The sequence below is a fragment of the Dama dama genome, chromosome 4 (assembly GCF_033118175.1).
Source record: "Dama dama isolate Ldn47 chromosome 4, ASM3311817v1, whole genome shotgun sequence".
NCBI classification, from domain to species: Eukaryota; Metazoa; Chordata; class Mammalia; order Artiodactyla; family Cervidae; genus Dama; species Dama dama.
The window spans coordinates 24,898,594-24,911,320 of NC_083684.1; the positions used below are offsets into that span (position 1 = coordinate 24,898,594).

The window sequence follows — 12,727 nt, forward strand, 5'->3', positions numbered from 1 at the left end:
GTGGGCAGGCGCCTGACTCCCATGTCCAGCTGGGTTCTGGGAGTGAAGCATCCCTGCCCTGAACGTCCAGAGCTTGCTCTCCGAGGGGCCTGCATGCAGCAGCGCTGGTTCCCCAGGAACGCCCTGAGTGCAGGAACGCTGCCTCTGTGGAGTGTACTGGGAAGAGGGAGCTCGCCAGGAATTTCCTGGATCAGCTCCAGGGCAGGCTGCTTGGATCTCAGGGTTACAGGGTGGCTGGGTCCTGCCTCCCACCCTTCTCTTCCCCTGGCTTGTCCCAGCCGCGTGCATTCTTGGAATCTGTAAGTTGTGCCGTGTTCTGTGGGCACCAGGAGTTGCCTTTGAAACCCCGTGGCACCAACATCTGTTAGCTCTTAGAGAACAGAAAGATTGACAAAGAACTGCTGGGGCAGGCGGTGGGGAAAGATATTAAGCTCAGGAGTACGAAGTCTCAAAGACAAAGAGGAAAAACCCTAACTGAACTCCAGCCCGCTCCCCAAGGCCCTGCTTTGATGTGGGTTCCCATCCCTGGAGGCCTTATAAGGCATTGTGCCTGCAATTCTGGGCTCTGGGCTGGTGCTGGCTGCACATTCAGCGCCCGGAGGAGCTGGCCTCTCGTCCTGGGGCCCGGTGTGGGGCAGAGGAGGGGCAGTGCTGGGACTCAGGAGGGAGGCAGGTCTGGGCCCTGTGGCCACTCAGCCTGGCCGCTGGGCAGGAGGCAGCCTGGCACCAGGTTGGGTGGGGCTGGAGGTGTGTGGATCCAGGAAGGTCTTTGATCAGAACTTGGAGCAGAGGCTGTGTCTGACTGTCCTAGAGACCAGAAGAGAGGGGGCCGTGATGGCTGAGTGGATGAAGAGAGCTGTAAGGGAGGTCACTGCATACCGTACCCTACTCTTGGGCTTCTTCCAGGGCAGTGTGGTGAAGAGTATGGGCTCTGGAGCCATGCAGCCTGCTTTCAATCCTGGCTCTGACACTTACTAGCTGTGTGACCTTGGGCAAGTCACTAAACCTCTCTATGTCTCAGTTTTCTCATCTGTAAAGTGGGGATGATAATGGTATTACCTCAAAGGACTGCCATGGGGGTTAAATGCAAAGCACCAGAAATATGCACCAGACAGGGGAAGAGCGTGTTTCTCTGTGTCTATGGGGGCACCTCGGGTCTGGTGAGCCATTCAGCTTTGCCCAGCAATGTTCTGGTAGCCATTTGACAGTAAGAGTGCAAGTAATAACTGGTAACCACTGTCTGTCAAGCCCCAGTCATGGTATCAGATGTAATGCTAAGTACTTTCTGTGTGATGGCTCACACCTGCCCTGGGACAGAGTGACTGCTCTCATCCCTATGCAGAGATGGGGAGACTGAGGAACACTGGAGATAAACCTCCTTCACCCGCGTAGAGCAGGGATTTGAACCAAGGTCTGAGCAGTACCAGTTCCGTGCCCTCCATCCTCTGGACTGGGGCTCCCCTGGGACTCGTGGCCAGGAGCGCTGCATGCAGGGTTTGGGGCCTGGCCCTTAAGACCATCCTGCAGGAAGGCTCCTGGCTGAGGCTTGGCCCTGTCCCAAACCTAGTGAGGAGGAGTCGCGGGGCCTTCGAGTCCTGCGGGACAGAGGGGAGTGTTTGGTCTCTGATACACTGGAGCTGCTGGCTGGGCTGATTTTCTGCACTTCTTTAAGCATGATTCTTGGTCCCCAGAAAGTGCCAGGATTCTTGGCCACCTCCATCCCATGCCCTAATTCCACTGTACAAGGTCGCGTCAGGCCCCTGAAGGAGCTGGCTCAAGTCTTGGCTCTGCTGATGATCCACAGCAGGGTCTCCTGGCCTCTTGGAGGCTCCTCCTCATTTAAACCCACAGAACTATTGGGAACCCCGTTCTCTGGAGGTTCTGGTGAAGATCCCAATTGATCAGTACCTCATATATATCATGAGGGCTTGGGGATGCAAGTGACTGTCATTGGCATTATTTTCCTATCTCATTCCTTGAGGGTTGAGGCACTTTATAGGAAAAAACAGTAACAATTATACCTTTCACTTTAAATTTTACGCATCATTTTTATGAGCATTTGTTCTTCAAGAGATGGAAAGAGCAGGGCTGTTACGATGATAAAGGGAGATATTATAAAGTGCCTGGCACATCGGAAATGCACAGTTAAGTGTCAGCTGACTTTTTAATGGTTTATCACTGTGCCCATTTTACAGATAAGTAGTTTGAGATTTCCCAGAAGGCAGTGGCTGGCCCCATATCCAGGGCGAGGGAGGCCACGGAGGCAGGATGTGATTCTGTGTCTGACTCAACATTTTATGTGGCCTCTGGCTTGGTGATTCAAAGCTGGAGGACCACAGACACCGCACTCCCTGGGCCCTAGGCTGTCTGGGTCAGTGGAGGAAATGAATGTTTGCCATAGCTGAGCAGCCACACAGCCCTGGGTGTCAGCAGACCACAGTGCTGAGGAGCTGTCGATGTCTTACACAGAGCAGGGTGAGGTTTAGTGGGAAGAGACCGACCCCAGAACTTGCCAGAACTCTGCTTTCATATGCAGAGACGTATCTTTAATATGTCAAGAGAGCCGGGCCCGCTCAGCAGACAGTTCTTCTCAGGGAGTGTTGAAGCCGTCATCCGAGTGATGACTGTGGGTGCGAGGCATCGTTATGGGGCTTCTTCCAGAAGGCTGCTTTGTTGCTGGTGACGTGTGGAGTCGTTAGACTCCTCTGAGTGTGCCAGTAAAAAAGATGCCAGTGCCCAGAAGTTTCCATCTCACGGGTCCTGTTGGCTTTGCCAGGAGCGGTCAGGGTGGCTCAGAGGTCAGCTCCGGCTCCCAGCCTCCATTGGGCTTCTGCACGTGCAGGGCTGTTGCTTCCCTTGAAGATGGTCACCCGCTCCTGTGAGGACGCGCTGCCTGCCAGCCTTTCTGGAGAAGCGGCACCCGTCTCTCTCCCCGGCATGAAAGATCGGCTTTAATTGGCTGCCGGGGTGTCCCAGCCATCTAATGATGCCAGCCGAGCGCGGCCCTTTCCTGTCACCATCTCCCAGTTCCCCTGTCAGCTCCAGTTCTGTTAACACAAACAGCCAGTTTACAAGCCCAGGAAGTGTTCAGTGATTATAATAATTGGCGGAGGAGGAGAGAGAGAAGACATCCTGACTCGAAGAATAATGCAGCCTGGTTTTGAAGTCCATGGGACACCAGCGGTCTGAATGACCACATTTGAACAACGTCTAAGAAAGGGTGTGTAATGCCCTAGAATGATTTGAAAGAAGAAAGAGAACAGAGACCACCACCTCTAATCCATAAAACGTTAGCTGTTCATCTTTAAAAACACACACATGAGATTTATCTCCAGCTGTGTCCGATTGATAAGATCAGCTATACAAAGCATTGTTTTTCTTTTGTTAATCGAGGCGAGCTCTTGGTTTTTCTCTCAAGCATCTCCAGTGCAGGATTTTTTTTTTTCCTTCTAATTTTTGAAGAGTGTGTTTTTTCTTTTTCTTTATACTTTTTTTTTTCCAAAAGAAGTTGGCGAGAGCTGCCAAGTTGAGGCTTTTTTGTTGCTCCTCTTTTTGTGGTTCACAAAGCACTGCCATGGTATCACTGTGGGCATTAAGAGAGAGAAAGCAGTGTGACCCTTCCCCCCACACCCAAACCTCATCTCTCCCCCAAAAGAGGAACATTTCCCAATGTGGGTTCCTCGGAACATAAATCCCATGCGATGCTTTTGAGAAAAGCTTCCTGGTCTAAATAGGTTTGAGGGGTGCAGCATGAGCCACTGCTTAGGTATCTGCAGTCTGTTACCATAGTAAGCTTTGCATTAAAGGGTCTTGTTTACATGCATGCATGCTAAGTCGCTTCAGTCGTGTCTGACTCTGCAACCCCACGGACTGTGGCCCACCAGTCTCCTCTGTCCGTGGGATTCTCCAGGCAAGAATACTGGAGTGGGTTGCCATGCCCTCCTCCAGGGGATCTTCCCGACCCAGGGATTGAACCTGTGTCTCTTACATCACCTGCATTGGCAGGTGGGTTCTTTACCACTGGAGCCACCTGGGAAGCCCAAAGGGTCTTGTTTAACTTCGTTTAAAATAATCTTTTTGGATCTCATGACTCCTCTTGGAAGAATACCAATAAATATAGAAGCTGTTTGACAAGCGCTAGTCTGGTCCCCTCTGTACCTAGAGTCATCCTCCTGGAGCGGGATCAGATAGATGGGACCTTTGTTGACATCCCAGAAGTTTTCCAGCCTGTGGACCTAACTAACTTCCCTTGCCAACCTGACAACACGTGGGTGGCAGCCTGGGCTGCCAGGCTGACTGGGCGCAGCTCTGCTCCATGGCATGAGTTACTAGACATTTTAAACTCCTTGCACATGCAAGGATCAGGCCAGCTGCTGGAAAGGGGCGATGTGGGAGGCGTGATTGAAGGTCAGCTAACGGCAGAGCCTATAGCTTCCGAGATGTTGTGCTGAAGAGTTTGGGTTTATGTTAAGAGATTATGTCAAGTTTGGGTATATGTTAACAGCTGGGTTTATGCTGAGGGAGTGCTCCCTTCAGCAAACCAGGCCCTCTTTATAAACTCATCCAGACACCTGCCTGGGACTATCTCATGGAGGAAGGATCCAAACTGAGGTCTCCTCTAGGGACCCACAGGGGTGGCTCTGGTCCTGGGTCTATCAAGTTGGCCAAGAAGGGTAGAGGAGGGACATTTTCTGAGTTTGTCTTTGTCTTTTTCCTGGGTGGAGGGTGGATCTCCCTTTCCAAGTGGGAAGTGTGAGCCTGTGTGATGTTTCGTGGCAGGCTGTAGGCTGAGAAAAACTTACTTTCTAGAAAGCAGCGCAGTAATGAACTTTACTAGTGTCATAGGCTCTCCCTACTTGACCTAAATTTCCATCAGAAGAATGAGAACAGGGTCCCTCCTTCTTTATGACCAGCCACACACACCTTCACAATGCCACCTTGACCATAAGGATGCCAGGTTCCTACCTGACTCCAATACTTCTTTAATATTCCTGCTTTGTCTTCCTCTAGGAGCTTGTGGGTGAAGTTTTCAGAGAAACGCTCAGCGAGGAGGAAGAGGAAGACTTTCGGCTAGAAGGTATCAGAGCCTATTACTTTCTTCCCAAGGACAGTGAGGTGGGGAAGGGCCATCTGGTCTACCTTATGCCTTGCATACCCTCCAGAAAATCTGCAGACCAGGAGGAGGAGGACAGGACTCTCTGTGGGCGTGCACTGAGGGTGGATGGGGTGAGGAACAAGAGGGAAGTGGAGTGCCTCATAGGTCCTCACTGGGAGTGGATTCAGGCCACCCAGGCTCAACATCCTGCTCTGTGTTAACCACGGGGTCTTGAACAAGTTGTTTGACCTCAGCTTCCCCACTGGGGGGGAAGTGGCCACTCATAGGCTTCTCAAGTAGGGTTAGGCATGTAGTACGCACTGTATGAAGCAACCCTTGTGTTTCACCTGGAGCACAGGTATGCACACATATGAACCGAGCCCCAAGCCCTCACCGCTTTCCTTTGTAGCTCCCACTCCTTTCTTTCTTCAAGGAAGCAGTGCATTGTAGAAAGAATTAGGACACTCGAGTAGGGGGTTGGTGGCCACTGGTGTACTAATTTGACTTTAGGAAGCCACGTCCCCTTTCTGAGCCTGTTTCCATACTTGTAGAATGGGGATGAGGGCCTCTTCCGACTCAATTCCCTAAGTTGGTACAATGACTGGACAGCATATGAACGCATTTGCTAAAAGGGGACAGCATTTACCTTTTTCACTCAGAATCAGAGGAGAGAATTGCTGAACTGGCGTAGCCTTTGGGCAGTAAATGTGCTTTCCTGGAGGCTCAGACTATAAAGAATCCACCTGCAATGCTAGAGACCTGGGTTTGATCCCTGGGTGGGGAAGATCTCCTGGAGAAGGGGATGGCAACCCACTCCAGTATTCTTGCCTGGAGAATTCCATGGACAGAGGAGCCTGGTGAGTTACAGTCCATGGGGTCACAAAGAGTCAGACAGGACTGAGTGACTAATACTTTGTACAGTAAAGCCCTCCCTGGGACTGGGACAGGGGGCTGACAGGGGTCTCTGAGGGGAAATATAGGTCTTGGAAGGGCTGTAGGGCCCTGAGAGGAGAGTAGACCATGCCAGGAAGTTCTGGAGGGGAGCCTTGGCCAGACCCAAGAACTGTGACTACATCGGGCCTGAGAGCTGTGTTAAATGTAGACTCCTCAGCTCCACCCAGGCTGCTGAATCTGGTCTGCTCTGTAATAGGCTCCTCAGATGACATGTGTGCATGCTGTACTTTGAGAAGCACTATTTTGAGGGATTCACTCTGTGGCCCAGGATTTGGAGGGTGCCTGGGACCTGAGTATCTCTCAGACTTTGCTCAAATTCAAGCAGGTCCCAAATAGAAGGAGGAGAAGGCACATGGACAGACATCTCTGTCAGGACTCTGGGGTGTTTCTCTTGAGCATATTTGCCTGTGGATCTGGTGGCCACACTCAGGCTCAGTGACTTTGACTCTCATTGTTCCCTGGGCTTCCCCAAGCCTCAGCTGTCATCCTTGGCTCCATGGAGAGGTGCCAACGCCTGGTGCCTAGAGTTGATCTCGGGAGTCAGGTAAAGGCCTGCAGGATATAGGATCTGGGGGCTAAGGTGACCCCAGACATGGATTACATGGGCTTTAGCACTCATTCCATTTTCTATTCATTTGCTTAATCACCTGGTAACTTAGCAAATTCATCCTCTTATTCATTCATCCTTCCACCTATTCCATCCATCACTCGCCATACAAGTACCCACCTGTCCACTTATCTATCCATTCATCCACCTATCACTCACTCATCATCCACCCAGTGATCCATGACCCACCCATCCAACGCTCCTCCATCCATCTTTTGCTCCATCCTTCACCCACCCATCCTTTCATCACTGCCTATATTCATTCATCTACCTACTCTTTTGTCACCCATCTGACCAGTCCTTATCTACCACCCAGGTATCCATAATCCATACTTCACCCCTCTCTTCATCATCTATCACTCATTTCTTGACCCATTTAACCATCTTCCAGTTGTCATTCACTCATCTCACCATCTGTCTATATTTTCATCATCTATTGAGTCCCTGGTTACTGCCCCAAATGGGGCACTTCTCTGGCCATTGAGGCTCAGCCTAAAATCATGTAATTGGTTTCACATGAGGTATCTTTCCCTGCAGACATGAAATAGAATGCCCATGGAATCCTCCTCTTCGGAAAGGGAGGGTGCTTTGTTCAACCTCTGTTCAGAGTATGGGCCCTACTGGATGAAGTAGGAGGAGCACTTGGCTGAGGAACCTGTAGACCTAGCTCCAAGTCCCCCCTCCCCTCCTGCTCCCACAGTGACTTGCTGTGGCTCTTGGCCAGGTCCCTCCCTCTCTATCACATGATACATGGGGATGTGGACTCCATGGATGCTCAGAGAATGTGGGCACCTTGTAGAGAGGATAAACTGCTGTGGGGTGGCTCTTACAAACATTGATTGATGGATGGGAGGTAAACAGGTGGTGCCCGAGAGTCCCAGCTCCTGTCAGGGAAAGGGTAGGGATACTGGTGGCACTTGGTCCATCCCTGTGGTCCACCAGCTGCAGGTCAGGCCTCGAGGACAGCTTCGAATGTGCCTCGACTGGGTACCTTGCCAGTCATTGACGGCGTCCAAGTATATCAGTACCACCACTGGCAGGGGCGGGGAGGAGGAGTTCGGAGTCACAAGTCTGACTCAGTTTCCAACTAGGGATTAGACTAGCTTGTTGGTGGTCAAATTTCCAGCCCCTTTTCTTCAAACAAAAGCTTACACAGAGCACAGAATGTAAGACAGACTAGGTTGCAGAAAGACACAGTGTGTTATAGACAGTATGTTAATTACCTTTTATGTAACAAAGGGTACCAGACCGTACTCTCTATTTCCTTGTATGCATGAATGTGGACCACATTCATGTGTAGCTAGAAGCCTAGACAGACAGAAAGAGTAGTTCCTTCTGAACAGGGGAGGAGGAGATTAAAATCGGAAAGCGTGGTCAGAGGATTGTAGTATTAGCTGTAATTAATGTTTCAACTTTGACAAGAAGAATGTGATCATGTATTCCTTTGAAGCGAAAGACTAATAACAGAATTGAAAAGTGAAAACAATAAGTAAATAAGGCAGTAGGGCTGGGCTGCTCTGGGCCTGCCTGTGTGGCCCCTGAGGCTTCTTGGAAGGGATGCTGGCCCCAGCGGCCGCCTGTGGTTCTTGGGCCGCCGCTGGCGCCAGGCCCGAGGCAGCACTCCCAGGTTGATGGACGTGGCTGTGGATGGCTAGGCCTGGTGGGCGCTGCCGCGTCCTGGCCACGACGAAGCAGCCACCTGGACTGGAGCTGGGGCTGCGGGCATCCCTCCATGCCTCGGGCCAAGGGAGAGCAAGCCGAATCCTGAATCTCCTCTTTGTCTTCCTGTTGGCCAAGTTCATTGCCTCTTGGCCGGCTGGAGGGCTGTTAAGGGAGAAAAAAGGCCATCTGAGGCGTGAAGATAAAAAGAAGTCTTTTAGCCATCCCAGGAGAGGATGGCTTTAGCTCCTGCGTTGTTATGTAAAGCCGGCCCTAATCCAGCGTCTTAACTGCCTTAACTGGCCAGCTGGGAGCTCGAGGGATGGGAGATTAAGGCTGGGCCCGGAGCGAGGGCTGGGGCTGCGAGCTCCTTTTGAACTGTGGCGAGAACAAAGTAAGCATGAAAAGTCCTGTGCTCCAGAGCGGTCCTGGTGTAGCGGGCGGGACCTGCGGCTTGTGGGGGGAGGGGAAAGGGACCCCCCCCCCTTTCTGCTGACCCAGCAGGGCGCTGAGGACTGGGGAGGGTCACCCCACCCTTCACTCCGGTGCCGACCTGAGGTCCCCACCTCCCCAGTTGGGCAGGACGACAGGTGGTGGCAGCCTGTGGCTTGTGGCCTGAGGTGGGCCTTGGTGTCAGGGGCTCTAGGAAGCTCTGTGTCTGGGGCTGTCCTCTCGGCCCGGCGTAGACTGAACTCTGGCTCTGTGCCCGTCAGGGGAGAAGGGCCTGTGGATGGTCGCGGGCCCCTTCTCTCCCCGCGTCCCCTCTCTCCCCCACCTAGTGCTGGCCACATCCCTGCCCAGCATCTTGGCTCCCTCCCACCTCTCACCCTTGGCCTCTGACCACTGACCCTCACCATCGTGACTGTTTCTTGTCTTTTTACCTCGTTGTTTGGAGGTAAAAGTGGGCAGAGTGCATTAGCTCGGCATCTTCCATAGAAAGTTGAGTCCACAGAACCCCACCTGCTGGTCGTGCATTTATTAAAGACCAAAAGTGAGTCAGGCAGCCCCTCCCTCTGGGGCCTGGCACCCCCTGTAGGCCCCCAGGGCTGCTTTGCTTTGGTCTAGCCCAGGTGTCGCCTGGCAGAGTCTGCGGGGGTCTTGGCTTCTCTGGCCCAAGAGTGGAGGTGCCTGGAGTCCTGTGGAGCAGAGCAGTGGTGTTAGGACTGACATCCAAGGGCAAAGCAGCCCCCACGGCGAGCTCAGGGCCTGTCCCAGTTGGCATGGCCTGAACTTGGTCTTCCTGCCACCCCATGGGAGTACATGAGAAGCACCCTTCACCCTTTATTCTGGAGTCAGACCCCAGATCCAGCCTGGCTGTACTGTAGCTCACTGTGTGATCTTAGGAGAGTCACTTAACTTCTCTGTGCTTCAGTTTCTTGTTGGGGGCAGACCTAGCACGTCTTCCTCTGAGGGCCTGTTAACAGCGAGGTTATTTATATAAGCCCAGAGCCCAGCGCTGGTTCAGAGTATGCCAGTGTCTGTGAGCTGTCCTGACTCTTGTTTCGTGGGCTCTGCTTTCTTGAAGAGGAGCCAACTGGTGTTTGTAATTATTTACTAGTCCAGATCAAAGACGGCCTATTTTCAAAGCTTCTTTAATCCTATTAGAATCTCTGAATATCTCCTTCCACTCCCAGTGCGTGACATAGTCTGGCATGCCATAAGTGCTCAATAAAAACAGATCTTCCTTGACTTAGGATGGGGTTGTGCGTGCGTGCTAAGTTGCTTCAGTCCTGTCCAACTCTCTGTGACCGTATGGACTGTAGCCCGCCTGGCTCCTCTGTCCATGGGATTCTCCAGACAAGAATACTGGAGTGGGTTGCCATGCCCTCCTCCAGGGGATCTTCCCAAGCCAGGGATCAAATCCATGTCTCTTATGTCTCCTGCGTTGGCAGGTGGATTCTTTACCACTAGCGCCATCTGGGAAGCCCTAGGATGGGGTCACATCCCAATAAACCCAATGTAAGTTGAAAATATCATTAGTTGAAAGTGCGTTCATACATCTGACTTTCTGAACATCATAGCTTAGCTTTACCCACCTTACATTAGCCTACACTTGGGTGAAATCATCTAACACAAAGCCTATTTATAATAAAGTATTGAATAGCTCATGTCATCTATCGAATACTGTGCTGGAAGTGAAAAAGTTTGGCTGTCTGAGTTCAGGATGGTTGTAAGTGTATGGGTTCTTGACCCTCGTGATTACATAGCTGACTGGGGGCTGGGACCCTCTGCCCAGCATCACAAGAGGGTTTGAACCACATATCGCCAGCCTGGGAAAAGATCCAGATTTGAGATTCCAAGTACAGTTGTGTATCACTTTTGTGCCATTGTAAAGTCAAAAAATTGTTAGTCAGGGACCAACTGTGCTCTCTAGAAGAATGAAACCAGCACCATGAAGTTACTGGGTCCAGCTCCCAGGAAAGCCCAGTGTGCCCCGCTCCAGTCCATCGAGGCTCCCAGGTGGGAAATGTCAACCCTTCACACAGTGGAGGAGCCCTTGGGAGGCCTTTAGTCCCCTTCATTTGTAGTAAGAAATCTGAGGCCCAGAGAGGGGCATGACCTGTCTAAGGTCACACAGCACACAGGAGAACAGTCTATTCTTCACTCAACACGTTTTAATATTTGCTGAGCTGCAAATACCTACTGCAGCTGTGGGGCCCTGTTAGGCCTTGGTTCCAACCATGGACAAGGTAGGCGGGCCTTACTGTGAGGGTGTTGGCACGAGGCAGGCAGGTAGTAAATTGATAATCTGGTTCACACAAGGTTCTGGGAGGGGTGCTCTGTGAAGAGGTAAAACCCAGGGAAGGTGGAGGGTGATGGGGCTCTCTGAGGAGGTGACATTTCAGCTGAGGTGCAGATGCCAGGAAGGAGCCGCCATGGGCAGATGTGAGGGGTGAGCGGTCAAGAGTGAGGGGAGCCCCAGGGTGGGAGGGTTGTGGGGTTTGGGGGAGCACAGAAGGGAGGCCTGAGTGGCAGCCAGAGACCAGGGGGATGGGGGTGGGGCCCCGGGCTGGGATTTCACACCGCTTTTGAAGAGAGACTGTTGGCAAGTTTGAGGTAGGTGAGTGCCAGATTCTGACTTCCCTTTTCAGCAGAGGATTGTGGCTTCTGTGAAGGATGGCTCATTCTGAGGTGGGAGGGAAGCAATGAGAACAGGAGGCGATTACGATGGTGCAGGGGAGAGGTGATGGCCTCGGCCTAGTGGGGCTGAGGGGCTGGAGACACGTGGAGGGGCCTGGGGGCCGGGTGGTAGGGCTGGAAGACAGGGGATGAGGGAAAGAGAGGGATCCCAGGGACACCTTAGAGACTGGGCTTCGGGAACTAAGCGTTCACTTCTGAGGTGGCGGTTTTAGCGGGTGATGATGTCTTTTGTTTTTGGATGTGCTGGCTTCAGGATGCCTGTGTGACATGCAGGTAGGGCTGTGGAGGAGACAGAAGGACAGGGGCAGCTGGGGACGAGAGAGAAAGACAGACAGGGAGGGGACTTCTCAGGAAGAGGCCACCGACAGCTCCACCAGAGCCCTGGAGTCCCCGGCGAGGCTCTCAATCGATGGGGCAGCCGGTGGTTCCCGCCAGTCTGGGAGGAAGGGGAGTTCACTGCCGAGCAGCGGGGACCCCCAGATGGAGGGGGCAGGCGGGCCACACCCCGCTGGCTCCTCTCCCTCAGTTCAGAGCCTGTCCTGCCGGCGAGTGTCAGTCGCCCCGACTCCAGTCCACTGCAGTCCCCCCAGAAGCCAGGGCGGCAGCCGTGACAGCAGTTTCTCTTAAGTCTGTTCTTCATAAAAGCCCAGCTTGAACAGTGGAAATTCTGACTTGTGTCAGATACCGAGGAGGCTTTCATAGCTTCAAGTACCTCGGGGTTAGATTTTAAAAGTTGAATTTCATCACATGTTTTAACTTGGGCGGGGATGGGGGGAGAGTGGCAGGGACATGATATTTTTAGCGCAAAGAAGGCTTTTTTCCCTTTCCCTCTCCCTCTCCTGGCGTTTTCCCCTCCCTCCCCCAACAGATGTTTCGTCTCAATCCTATTCAAACCTCAAAGCAGAGTGGCCATCAACCTTATGCTCTGATGAGAAAAAAAGGCCAGAATGCTATTTGTTGGGAAGGGTTTTTTTTACCCCCCCTTTCTTCTTTCCCCTCAATCACAACTGGCCCTTAAATAAAATCTACTTACAGAAAAATGTAACCTGGGGAAGTAGGAGTGAGGAGAAAAAGACCCTGGAAGGGATAGACACCCACTGGCAGAAACTGCTGGAAGCCAGCTTCGAGAGTACTGCATAGGGTCAATTATGTGTTGGTGGTGGTTTTGTTTTTCCTGAAAAGCAAGGGCTCCAAGTGATGGAGAGTTAAGTCAGGATTCTTTGGGGTCTTTTGGATACTCAACCTGAACTGGCTCAAGATCTGGTTCATAG

The 12,727-nt window shown here is 52.2% G+C and overlaps 1 protein-coding gene across 2 annotated transcripts in view; it reads left to right on the forward strand.

The window, feature by feature from the left end:
• Positions 1-12,727, forward strand: part of NKD1 (NKD inhibitor of WNT signaling pathway 1) — an 89,449-nt gene that overhangs the window by 52,914 nt on the left and 23,808 nt on the right. For both annotated transcript variants that reach the window (XM_061138472.1, XM_061138473.1), the window contains one exon: positions 5,011-5,077. In XM_061138472.1, the coding sequence (XP_060994455.1) occupies positions 5,011-5,077 (67 nt within the window). The remainder of the gene's footprint in view (positions 1-5,010; positions 5,078-12,727) is intronic.